Source organism: Pseudomyrmex gracilis, unplaced genomic scaffold, assembly GCF_002006095.1.
Source record: "Pseudomyrmex gracilis isolate BER0280 unplaced genomic scaffold, ASM200609v1 scaffold_87, whole genome shotgun sequence".
Taxonomy (NCBI): Eukaryota; Metazoa; Arthropoda; class Insecta; order Hymenoptera; family Formicidae; genus Pseudomyrmex; species Pseudomyrmex gracilis.
Genome location: NW_018020671.1, coordinates 552,771 through 566,710, shown reverse-complemented (window position 1 = coordinate 566,710; position 13,940 = coordinate 552,771). Strand labels below are relative to the sequence as shown.

General features: G+C 39.3%; 1 protein-coding gene across 1 annotated transcript; it reads left to right on the top strand.

Annotated features, from left to right (window-relative positions):
- Positions 1-37: 37 nt before the first annotated feature.
- LOC109855367 (inositol oxygenase) lies at positions 38-3,654 on the top strand. Its single transcript, XM_020429559.1, has 6 exons — positions 38-150; positions 1,767-1,953; positions 2,209-2,417; positions 2,551-2,687; positions 2,915-3,145; positions 3,349-3,654. Exons 1-6 carry the CDS (start codon positions 133-135, stop codon positions 3,455-3,457), a joined length of 891 nt encoding a protein of 296 aa, XP_020285148.1. The 5' UTR covers positions 38-132; the 3' UTR covers positions 3,458-3,654.
- Positions 3,655-13,940: the final 10,286 nt, after the last annotated feature.

Here is a 13,940-nt window from a genome sequence, read left to right as displayed (position 1 = left end):
TGATCACCACTTCGACGATGTGGGGATCAAGGGTGATATGTCTCTGGCTTTATAAATTAACTCGCAGTCGCATACGCAGGACACAAGTCAGTCAACAGTTGCATCTTCCGGTTGCAAAAACACCTTCGAACAATGTCTGCTGCGACTGCTGTAAGTACACGAGTTTTAATCAAATTTTACAATTTAGTGTATATAAATATCAAAGGCATCTGAATTGTAACTATTAAAGTTTTGTTGTTAAATGTTCATCTAAATCAAAAGAGAGCGTGTAATATCTATATAAAAATTTAGATATAATTATTTATTATTTCTAACATTTTACAAATTTTATCACATCGTTTATCTATAAAAAACTTTTTTTTACGTTTCACAACGTTAATCGTTAAACAAAACTTTTTGCAAATGCCACGAGGATCCCGGTAGTTCACTTTCGTCTATCTATTATCTTCAAAATAAGATATTTGCATTTAAGAAAACGCCGATGAAAGTGTGATTGCACAATGTAATATTGACGTTAATTCTGAGACAAAAAATCACATAGATTTTGCTGTGTGCGTCAGCATTTATCTATGTTGTGTAGATAAAATGAAACAGGGAGGCTATTATGTGTTATATAGAAATTTACACAATACACATGTACGTAAACAATCGCACAAGATATCAAGAATAAATAAATATTTTGTGTATTAGAAACACTGGAAAACACTAAGATATTTCAAATACATTTTCTTCTTGTTGTAACCGTTACCAAATGTTTGCAAAACGTCTCGGTAGAGACAACAGTACTTTGTAATTTCTGCGCGGCATAATATTTATTTATTTTACATCAATTTATATTAATTACCGATGCACAGAAACCAAACCGCTCAATCAAAAGTAGTAAGACTAATAATATAGTGATTAGATTAATTATATATCAATTATATGTCAATCATACACATATCAATGCTGATAATGTTCTACTACGGTAATTAATAGAGGAAGAAGTTGCTGATACCGACATGTCACTTTGTTTTTGTACTATATGCGCTCAAACAAAATCTTAAAACTTTGGAAACAAACTAGAAAGTGTCTTTTATCAGATGATGTCGCAGTTTTTATGATGTTTCAAGTTTTGCATCAACTGGCTTTTTCGTAAAATAAACGAACACGTCTGAGAAAGTGGGTTTCAAAACCGTATTATAAAAAAAAAAGATAAAAATAAAAGTAAAATAAAATTGTATAGAAAGCTGAATGAACACGTAAAATGCCATGTAATATTATTAATAACACATTCACTATTGTTTAAAAAAATTATTATTGTTCGAACTCGTAAGAATATGTTTCTTCGCATTTCAAAAATCCTGTTGTTTTGCTGATTTTACGGAATTTTTTTATAAAAAGTCGCGTATAAATTATAGGTTTTTTCCGTACTAACGGAAAAAACCCATAATTAATTATCTGAGCACGTATCACATTCCTATCAGTATTTAATAATAATTACGAAAGATATTGTTTCATTTCCAAGAAACAGGAAGAAGAATGTTTTTTTAGGGGGCTGTGTCAATATATACACATATCGTATAACTTTTTCTATTAGTCGATGATATCAGTTTATCACATTTTTTAATGACGAAATAATGAAAAAAATATTCTAACGTACGAAGCTATTATAATCTCGATTTATTTTGAAAGTGCGTTAATTTTTAGTTAATTTACGTACTAATTTGTATACGGATAGAGATTAAACAATTAGTAAACAATTTTTTTTTATATACGTATTGAAGAAACAAAGCCGAAATCATGTCACACTTATGGACCCGTCGGAGCACCTGCGACCCGAGCCGGTATATGATGGAAAACTGCAGAGAGAATTTCGAAATTTCGACGAAGATTCCGAGGATCCTGTCAAGGAACGCGTTCGCAAAACATACGAAGCAATGCACACCAATCAAACTGTCGAGTTTGTGAGATGTTAGTAAAAAGAAAAATTATTAATCGTTACATTTCTTGTTGGCATAAGAAGAATTCCGTTTATTTCCGAATTGCAAGGATTTGTTAAGATTTCCTTTTGACGACGCGCAGTTTGCAATTTGACAATAATTAGCACACGAATATATCAGTTATTCCGAGAGAAAAAATTCGACTCGAAATCTATGGTACACATTTTAATTGTTTATTGCTCCGAATAAAAAAAAAGGAATAACGAAATCGCCGTTCCCGTTGCAGCGCGCATGAAGAATTGGCTTCAATTCGACAAGTTTAAAATGACGGTGAAAGACGCTCTGCTCAAATTGAACAATCTCGTGGACGAAAGCGATCCCGACACCAATATGCCGAACATAGTTCACGCATTTCAAACCGCAGAATCCATCAGAGAGGCTCATCCAGATTTGGACTGGTTCCATCTCACCGGTCTGATTCACGATCTTGGCAAGGTAATAACGAATCGAATTATGTAAATCGCGCATGAAAACGCGAAGTGTAATTCGTTTTAAATAAACTCGTCGAGTTGACGTTGAATTGCGAAACGTTACAAATTGGATAACAAATTTCACTTTGCGTTTCCAGGTGATGGCGTTTTACGGAGAACCCCAATGGGCCGTGGTTGGTGACACGTTCCCCGTCGGTTGCGCTTGGGGTGACTCCATCGTGTACAGATCAACGAGTTTTGACAACAATCCCGACGGCAAGGATTCGCGTTACAAGTACGCGAAACATATTATACTTGCAAAAAACTCTGACTTAAAATTTTATATGTGTGAAAAATTATTAAAAGAAGAATATAAAAAATATTCTGATATTAAATTAAACGCAGAATTGCTTCGCGCAAAAAAAATCGAAGAAGCTTTCGCACGCAAAAATTATAATTACGTGCTGTGATTACGAATATTACGCGCGATCTGATAACTGACGATATATTGTTTTGTCGCAGTACAAAGTATGGCATGTACAAACCCAAGTGCGGAATATCCAATTTAATAATGTCATGGGGACACGACGAGTATCTGTACCGAGTATTGATACACAACAAAACCAAATTACCGAAGGAAGCTCTGACTATGATCCGCTATCACTCTTTCTACCCGTGGCACGCCGGCGGCGACTACATGCACTTTTGCACTCCGGAGGACATGGAGATGCTGAAATGGATCGTGAAATTCAAGTATGTATATATTATAAAGTTGCTGATATGACGAATCGCGTGAACTATATATATGACGAAAAAACGTCGAGATGGACTTACATTTTTCTTCGACAACACACGCATAAATTGTAGCAGTCAGTAAAAAAATTTGTTTTCTCATAGATAATAATAAATGTTATATCCTCGACAATTGATATGTAATGCAACGAAAACTTTTGCAGTAAATTCGATCTTTACACTAAAAATGGCAAGATTCCCGATATCGAGAAATTATGGCCTTACTACGAGAAATTGATCGACAAGTACATCCCTGGCACGATCGAATGGTGATCAGTTACCTTTTCTTGTAACAAGACTATATATATATATATTGACAATAATTTATAATTTATATGACAGCTGTAAGAAAATAACTTTGTACCGTAAAGAATATTTGTAATTTTATTCTTTGTGTAAATTTATAGATTTGTGCAATTTCATTCTGTAAATTTACAGATTTTTTGTAAATTAAACTATTTTGAAGATTCCATAGAATTGTTCTAACACGTATATAAGCACAAGCCAAAAAATATATTATTAGTTTGAGAGACGATATTTTTATATATACGTTACACTTTATATTTATATAAGTATAAATATTAACACCCTAATTTATACATCGAAAAATTACAACATCTAAAATAAACTATGTGAAATATTTTGAAGAAACTTTTATTCAATTTAATCGCGAGCGCGCTGTTACGCGTTATCGTTTATACATCGTTATCGACCGACGTATAAATTTTTCCGCGGAATTCTTCCTTGCGCGAACCTGTGTACGCAAATTCCGTGATCCGCGACCTCAGAGTTTCGCGGAGCGGTCGCGCGTTTCAAAGATTTGCGCGCTCATGTATCTCTCTCTTTTAGACGCATCCAATTAATTAGATCCCTGCGACGATGAAGATCGCACGCTCTTGGCCCGATTAGGTGAGTAATCCGTCCGTTAAACGGTACGCATTTGAAGGGGAGCTTGACTCATTCGCGCGGGCCAAATGGCGAACGGATTCGTGTTCTCTACTGGGAACTAGTTTGCTCATTTTTATTACCGGTGTAAATTACATAAATTGTATACGGAAAATTGCACGCGTTTCTAAATCATTCATTAGCATAATTAAAATGCGCGTCCATAAAGTTAATTTATATTTATTAATTATTAATGTATTCTCCCTCTCTCTCTCTCTTTCTATATTTATTTTTCTCTATATTTATGTTTATTGCATAAAATGCGGGCTCGAATTCTGGCCAAGGTGGTTTTTTCACCTTTCCTTTAGTGGAAATGTTAAATTTAACACGAGAGTAAATTAAATATTTATATATATATATATGACGCACAAATCAAGCATGTGAATTTTCTAAGTAAATTCAATTCGAATCTCCACATGTGTGTGTAATAATTTACACGTTCGAAAGGAAGAAAACAAATACGTCTAATTGCACGTGCGTACAATTGACAGCGTATTTTTTTTTTTTCATATCGATCTTAACATTTAGTTGTTTATTAAACTTAATATAATTTGTACGAGAAAGGTCTCAGTTTGTTCTCTTAATTCTTTTCTCACACATACTACGACAGTAGTAGCGATAGTAGTTAGTGGTCTATTTAGCAGAACACGAGGTTTCCTACACGCGTTGTGTGTCATCTGTACCACCGTACATACGTACATACATATTCTGTATATTACTAGCGCGATAGCGGCTAAACTTTTGGCACACGCCAAAATAGGGTATGTAGCGTGTAACGTGCCTAGGAAGTTTTCAATAAACCGGACGATCTCCGCTGTGTGTTCTCTCCAACGCGCGACTCCAACTGAACTCTGACAGCGTGCTTTTGCGATATCTCCTCGCTCTCGTTTTGCGAAACACCCTACACAAGTTTTGCAAATTCTATCCCCCCCCCCCCGCGATGTCCTTACGTAGAGTTTTATATGCGTAAAAAACACAAACGTGGAGAAACGAGGACAACAATGTGAAAGAAGGAGTTAACTTATTAAGGATAATGTTTTCAAAGAAGTGCAAACAAACTGAATAGCACCGCGTACAGGCTTATTACGAGCGAGCGTATCGATCGCGAGTCGTATATATCGCAAACCGTTACTCGTATATACGTACGTTAATTGTTGATTGCGCCGCTCAACACACACAAACGAAAAATTGCACGCGGGAAATATTCGTTTTTGAATCTCCATGTTGCTTCGCATTTGGTCGCGATTTGGTCTTACGAGTGTAATGTATATTTTTTTATATTTTTATTTCTCTATACTTATATCCCGAATGAAAACCTTGAAATTACCATGATTCAAAATTGATCTGTTCGTGGCAAATGTTTACGCGCTGACCGAATGCGTGACTCATAATTGTTTTTTAAATGTATCTCGAATTTAAAGAGTTTGCTTTTATGTCTCGTTTTTATGTAACAGGAATCTAAAAACAGAAGACTGTGATATAAAGAGAAGAAACTTTTCTCTCTCTCTCTCTCTCTATCTCTCTCTCGTATCACGTAATCTTACCAAATTAAACTTGGACTTGTCTGCGTTCTTGCTTCTTTGCACAAAATGATTTCTAATAGCCGCGAAAGAGATCGGAAATCATAAAGACCGTTATTATTTAATTAATGACTACACATCTCTCTTCCCCTCTTCTCTCTCTTTCTCTCTCTCTCTCTCTCTCGTTAACAAGACGAGATTATTTCGATATATCGCTGCAGCATGCGGCTTATTAACGAATCAACGGATTGCGATCCGCCTCGAGAGTAATTATCGGTTTTCTGTCTTCTCTCTCTCTCTCTCTTTCTCTTTCTATCTATCTATCTCTGTCTCTCTCTCTCTCTCTCTCTCTCTCTCTCGCAATGTACATTTTCGAAGAAAGGGAGAAGGGAATGAGAAAAGAAAAGAGAGACTCGCGAAGGGTAAAGGGCGGTGCGCGAGGACTCCGAGGGGTCCCTTCGCCGATCTCGCGCTATGTAATAAAAGACTTGACTGTGCGCGCCGCGCGCGTAGCCATGTAGTTGCTCAACTCGAAACGGGGTTACATCGATCTTCCAATGCGTGAAGGCGTGTAAAGCCGCGGAACACAACGTTCGATCAGAACGTATATAAGAAGAAAGCAATGTTTTAGCGTGAAATGAAAGAGAAGAGCGCGCGCGCGCGACACGCATCTCGTTAAAAATTTCTCCCTTATTATAAACCTGTTAACACTTGTTATAAATGCGTAATGGAAACTCGGAACGAGAGACGAGTTTCTATGGAAACGCATTAACGTTTAAATGAATTCTCGAAAAACAAATTCAATCGCTCAATCAAACAAAACAAATATATTGTGCGAATATCGAATAACGTGCGAATTTTTTTTATAAAATCAGACCGGACGCGCGTTACGCGTGCGCGTAAGACAGATTGAACAAAAAAAAAAAAAAAAAAAAACTACTTCCTAAAATTGTAAAAGAATGTGGAACTTGACAGTTATCTGTATACCCTATATTACAATGTGCCTCGACAGTTTCTCACGGCGGCTCCTTACGAAGACGCGGCTGGACGATCGAGTTCGTTTACTCCGGCCTGGAAGGGGCTTCTTTATTTTTAGTAAAGATCCACCGCGCGCCACTCCGATATTCGCTTTTTGCCCCTATACACAGCTCCTTGTGGCTTCGTATTATGAAGTTCGCCTCGCAGGACCGATCGCGCGTTTTCCTGTGTTCTCATCCACTCACGGGATTGTTCTTTTTTTCGACTCGATTCGAACGACTTCCGCTAAACTTTGTGTTAGAGTGTTTGAATAAAAACTATTATAATAAAATTACGTAGATTAAATTATGTAACGCAATAATTTTTAATATTTTTACGATTTATTGGGGTATTACTTGTGATATTACTTTTTATCATGTGTAAAACATTTTTCATTTATCTCTTTCTCTCCCGTTATTAGAATCTACCTCGGCATTCGATCCACCTTGGAGTCGATCGAGCAAGCGGAGAGATAGGGATCGTCGAAGAAGCGTAGGAGGGAACTGTGAGGGATCGTTTCTTCGAGGCGCTCCCCATGGAACGCAGGTGACTTACCTGGAAGTCCAATTAGCGGCGATTCCGCGAGGGAGAGAGAATGCGCGGGCGGTCGGCGGGTTGGCGCGCGAGTGAACGAGCTATATCGCGCGAACGTCAGGGAGGAGGGAGTGAGATAGAGATAAAGAGAGGAACCCCCGCTGAGCGCAGCGTTAGAGCTCTACGTGTTGGGCAAAATTGGCTTAGTCAGCGGCCACATTACGGGGCATTACAGAACGTTAACGGGACGTTATTGTGACAGCAGCGGCAGCATCACCTCGAAGCGCGTGTGGTTCTACGCGCACATATCCCCTATGTATATACGCGCGTATGTGTCCTGTAACAGAAAAAGGGAAAGAGAACGAGGGAGCGCTGTAGGTCACGTAGCTCGTGAATCATGCAACCTTACCTTTACCTCGTAAGCGATCGCGACTTCTGGGAAACGACGGGTGCACGTCGTACCACACGGACGTACCGCATACACACACACACACACACACACATACACGAAACGCCTACACAACTCTACGTAACCGAAACCCACACACGACGCTCGATTCTCGATATATACCTTTTCTGTTCTATGTTTCTCTCCTCTTCTCTTTCTCTCTCTCGTTCTTTCTCTTATGTCCGCGACCTCCAGATAGTCAACCCTCGCCGAAGGTCGCGGAGGCCTCAAGTGCAATGGGATACGGTGTTGCGGATGCTGCTGCCTGAGAAGGAGGTGGGGGAGGGGGAAGAGAAGCACGCTGTTGCAGTTGCAACCGTAGTTCGCGGAAATTGGTACAAGTTCAGCGAAACTGAGATTCGTGGGAGACGCGGAGAAAGTTTTGAATTTATTAATTACGAAGCAGAGAATTTCGTTCGCGCTTTGAGTTTTCGTTGGAGTTTTGAGAGAGTTTTCGCAAGAGAGAGAGAGAAAGAAAGATTGTGCAAAATGCAATATTCGCTAGAGCGAGTTTTCTCAGGAATTCAAATCTAGTAAGAAGATCTACGAACGCGCGCGAAATATTTGTGCGATTACACTTGTAATTTGCGGACGAAACGATAATTTGCATCTGTTTAATAATTTTCTATCTAATAATAATTAACTTAACCCTTCGCGAACGAACGAATGAGTCTTCCAGATGCACTTAAAACTTGCGCATCGGTGTCTCTGGTAGAAATTAGTTTTTTTTTTTTAACCGAGATCTTTGATTTTAAAGTCGCGTGGGTCTCACAAACCCACTCTGTCCAACTAGATTATTTTTGAGATCTCTGTTCGCGAAAGGTTAATAATCCAACGAACGTTTCGCGGAAACAAGATGGTTTCTGACTTCTGTCCGGGTCTTTGTTCCTCGGAATTCGATACGATCGCTTTAACGAGAGGATTAAGGCGACAGGTGAAATTTGTGACTGTGGTGATGTCAAACAGATCCGGGAGGTCGGCAGAGCGATATCTCTATCGGGGTAGTCAAATTGCGCGCGCGAATAAATTTCGACGAATAGTTTTGCTCGCTCATTTTTTTTTTTTACAAAGTACGTAAAATCCCACGTATAAAAGCGAATAATAATTCAAGCGATAAATCAATTTGAGTGAGACAAAAGTACGTATATAAGAGACGACCTACTTCCGTATCGCGTATACACGTTTTTAACGTTATTAACGGCTAAATTCGTGTGTGGGAGGTTAACGTGCCCCGCTTACCGAGCGACGACGGTACGTTTTAATTTGCGAGAAAGTTAGAATAAGGATACGCGGAAATGTGTCGAGATGTGTCGAGGTATGTGACAGCGGTACAATCCCGCAACATCGCGCGGAGCGGTTGCTCTTTGTCTCTCTGTACTTGAGAGAGAAAGAGAGAGAGAGAATGTGATTACTCTTTTACGCTCATTATCCGCCCGTTCCGGGAATCCCGCAGGTTTCGCCGTAAAATGCGTCATAGAATCAGAGCGAGTTTTACTGTCGCGCGGCGCGCCATAGAAAAATATAACAACCCATTTTTTTTCTCTCTTTTTTCTCATATTTTTAATTTAATAATTCCGGCAAAGCAAACGCAGTTTCCGGGGAATATATATTTCAACAAACTGGTTTTATCTTCGTTGAGAGGCAATGTATGTTGCGATAAGTTCTCCCTGTTTTTTTTTTTTTTTTTGTTTTGTTTTTTTTTCATTCTTCGTTACATAATATCGCGGCTTTTCCAGATATTCACAGATAAGTATATTTTCTTTTTTTTTCTTTTTTAATTAATTTAGATAAAAACTTACACACACACCGGCGCAACGTTATTACACATAATTGATCGCGCGCCGGAATTGAGATTCTATCAGCTAATGCGGCTTTTAAATGTATTATATCGGGCGGTTTTTTTCTCCGGCTCTCGCTCTCGCGAACCCGATTCATTATAATCCGGGATTCGCGTTACCACCGCGCGCGCGCGCGCGGTTGATTCGCGATAGCACACACACTCAGTGTGTGTAAGATGTATCAATCTTCTGCGGTTGTGCTTCTGGGAAACGAGTACGTGTGTCCCGGGCGCCGCCGGTGTAAAAGACAGGTGAGTTATGACATATTTGCGGTCCGGGAATCCTTCCGCTCGCCTTTACGTCGCACGTACGGGAGACCTTTCCCGCACGGCCGACCCCACGCACGCACGCACGCACTCTCCCGCCGCCCGCACACGCAGGCAGATGAGAGTGCAGTCGTGCATTCCTGATGTCTTCCTTAGGAGCGGAGCACCGAACTACGGACTCGTCAAGCCGCGTTCACACCGCAACTCAAATGCCTTATGCGTATATGTTGTAGAAAATATTATAACGCACGCTTGGCTTTGATCGTTTCATCGTCCGCATGCGGACGCATCGGAATCAGAAATTTACGCACCTGTCAAAACTAGAAGAAAAATATCAAAAATACATCAAGATTTCTACTAATTATCATTAATAATAAAGAGGGAAAAAGGATGTGATTAAAAAAAAAAATAATTTAAATCCTAAATCCCGGACATTCGGTGCCCGAGCGATTTTTGAAAATGAGATATCTTATTAACAATTTAGTGGAAGAATTTCTAAAAAATAAAAAATATCAAAACTAATGTTATTTCCTCAGTATAAAATGTTGAAGAAAGCATGAGTTTTTGCAGAATTTTTGCAACGTTTTAATCAATAAAAAGATCAATAGTCAGACATCAATGTCCGAGGTTTACAAAATACGCACCTAGAAAAAAAACATTTTTACAGAATTAGGATTAATTGAATTATACTCTTATAACTGTTTTGTTTCAAAAATTCAAAAATTTGTTTCACATACCAAAAACGTTCTTTTGCATTTTTGACAAAGAACGATCGATTTTCTGCGAAACTACGTTGAAGCGAACTTTACGTTCCGCGCGGCGGCTTAGGTATACGTATGTACTTGGAAGAAAGAACACGATCTCGGACACCTCGCTCCGATATCCGATAATGAACAGATGAGTTTCTCGAAGAATTGTTATAAATTTTGCATCTGCTTTTCCCGTGTAAAAGCGTATAAATAATTGATGTAAAACGAATTCGACGAATAAAGGACGTATAAAGTCGGAGTCGTCGGGGATGAAATTTTCAGGTGGATCGCCGAGACCTCGCGCAAGGCGAGGGAGATTTCCGGGAGATTGTCACTTCTCGCGACATCTATTATCCGGGAATCTCGCTAATGCACCGAGATTAACCGGAGATCGCATCACACGCGACCCACCGTTCTCGTTCCGCGAAAAAAGGCGAGGGACTCACGGCACGTGTGTCACGACTACCGTACGGTGGCTACGACCTTCTCCGAAATCGATCGGCGATTTCCGGGAGGTGACTTCATTCGGGGATTCCGTCGCGGTCACGCTTTCATTTAGCTTTCGACCTGTGCACACCTGTGTGATGAACGAAGAGCGATGGGGGAAAAAAAAAAAAAAAAAACGTACCACCTCATCGCCCCCGTTCGTCACGTGTGCACGTGAGACAGAGAGAGCTTCGACCCCGGAGTTGCGAGGACGCGCGTAAAGCCCGAATCGTCACGTATCGTTTTGCGCGGCCCGATCGATAGGTCGGTCGCTTGCCGCGCGTCCGCGCGTTTTGCCATGATTAATTTGACTTTCACGATGATTAAGTACATAGACTGTATACATATAATGTGTCCAATGTTTGCGCAAGCGAAAACACTCACGTGAATCGCTTCGGAATTAACCCTCTCTCTCTCTGTGCATATATATTGTTGCATAATTTTATATGGAATAAAAATATGTAAAATTTTTTTATTTTTCTATTAGTTTTTCATTTTTTCTAATATAACAAATCGAGAATAAGGTAGATCTCTGTAAAAATTGATTTACACAAAATGTGTTTTTTTTTCATTTAATATATAATTCCAAGCCGCAAAGAAATATTTCACACAATTTGAATTTTTTATTTATTGTTTTCTAACGCGGAAATTCTATAATTTTTTCTTTATTTTTTTTTTTAGAAAAAAAGTTTTCGAATAACTTTCTGACCGCAATTGAGATGATGATCGCAAGACCGTTTGCCAATTGCGGCCTGCGATCTCGACGAGAGTGCATATTCTGTAACTAACAAAGTATTTGTTACAAGATAAGTAGCGGAATTTGACGAAAGCCGAGACTGCGACACGCTCGTTATCACCGGAAGAAAGTCTAAATAGAACGTTAACGAGAATAATCGAAGACCGCGGGGTTACGGAATAATCGCGGGTCAGAAAGAGAGAAATTGCGCACAAAGCGGATGTATAATTCTACCTTCCCCTCTTCAGCGAGAGACGCGAAGATGCTCTCGCATATTTCGAAGCTCCCAGCTAATAGTGCTTTTCTATATCTTATATACATATATATAGTTCTTTTTCCTAATATTTTTGTGAAATATTAATAGCAGAAAATATCGAAAGAGGCCTCGGAACCGAACAGACGAGTCGCGGCCGAAGGCTGCTGTCCTTGAAAAAAAAATTCTCTTTCGAAGTAAGTGCAGCGTTGCACGCTCTCGCGAAACTTGATACGAAGCCCTCGTCGCGTTTGAGAGCGGCAAAAGATAAATCAACGGAAGATTGTGCTCCGAGAGACTCGATTACGCCTCGCAATTAAGCTTCAAACGGCGAAGCTGGAATTTGACGATAGAAAGAGAACTGGAGGAAGGAGGGGGGGAGGAGGAGGGGTGGATTCGATCGCCTTTTATACTTCGCCTCGCACATAATTGAACTTCAGACACGGTGCACTTAAGACGACGCGACGCGCGAGAAAGTCGAAATTTGACGAGGAATCGAGAAATCGAGTTCCTCGCGCGCGAGAGACGTGTGTGCGCATCGATCAGCGCACAGGTTGCGTTCAGAAAACACAGAGCGATTGTTCGCATATCACAAGAATTGTCACTTGTGAGAGCGAATGATACACTGTTTTCATAAATCTCTCAACTGTGTTGTGCAACCGTTGTTGCTGAATAATTCATCCATTGACGTGTATAGTTCGCGGAACCTTTTTTTTGTATATCGCGGGAGAATGAAAGTGACGACGGGACTTTGGTATCGTGCGGGAGACGAGCGTGTTAGCTGTGGCTTTGATTTGTGCGTCTAATTATCTTGTGCTCCGGTCCGTTAATTTTAATGGCTAGTTTTTTTGCGCTCGTAAAGTAGTAAATATTACAAGCAACGCTCGGTTGCTTGTTGTAATATCCAGTGACTTGGCAAAGTAACTCTATTCGCACTTCGGTGATCTCTCGTTTCGGATTTTCAAGATGCGAAATCGGTTTTTAGCGAGTCGCGACTGCCGCGTGCGAGGACTCGCGTTTCGCGAACTCTGAACACACGAAATTCCGAGAAGGGTGAAAGATTTTATACAGACAGGACTTTTGCTCGACTCGCGCAAAGAAACGCGAATTCCGTGAGAAATTTGCGTAAAACGAGAGAGACATAGCGGGAGATAATTCCTCGAAACGTGCACCGTGACTTCTGACGATGACGTCTAAACTCCGCTCTGCGCCTTTTCCTTGCGTGGTTTTTTTCGGCGGAGTTCGATCGGGAACGAGATAAAAAAAAAAAAAAGTGCGCGTTTATTACAAAATCTAAAAATTTTGATATTATTAAAATGAAAACGCGTCGCAATGAGCAATACGTGTGCGTCACTTGCTAAAATAAAATGTCACTTTTATTTGAAATTATTTTTGTTTTTTAATATATTATATATTATTATTAAACCGCGAAGTTTTCTCTTTTCTCAAATAATCGCATATTTAGAGCGCGCATATTAAAATCATAAAGATTTATACGGGGTCTCCACCTATATGTTAATAAACGCGTAAATGTTGATTTTGCGCGATCAAACATTGGTACGGAAATGTCATCGCACGAAAAATATATCGTGCGCTCTCGTTCACAGAATTAATAAAAATCTTTGTTTCTCGCAATATTTTAGATGTTATTTTAGATATTTTAATGAAAAAAACCTTTATTTATCTGTGTCTCGTGATATTTCTGGAAAAGAAATAATATTTCAAACGCGTCTCGTACGCAGGTTGACATTTTGATAAAAAATGAGATCGGCAAAAATTTCTCATTAAAAAAACGACGTAATAAAAAATATTGGTAATTATGCAGTTATACGGACTATTTTCCGATCTCAACAATTTTGACATATGTTATCAAGGTCACCTCCCTGAATAATAATATGAAGGTTTTATCCGTCGCTCATTGTTTATAAAAAACTTATGAACAAAAAAAGTTTCATGAATAAACT

Bases quoted from the DNA above. Each gene is read 5' to 3' on its own strand.
- LOC109855367 (XM_020429559.1), top strand. The intron at 2,418-2,550 runs GTAATAACGAAT...TTGCGTTTCCAG, and splicing joins TGATTCACGATCTTGGCAAG to GTGATGGCGTTTTACGGAGA. The intron at 3,146-3,348 runs GTATGTATATAT...AAACTTTTGCAG, and splicing joins AAATGGATCGTGAAATTCAA to TAAATTCGATCTTTACACTA.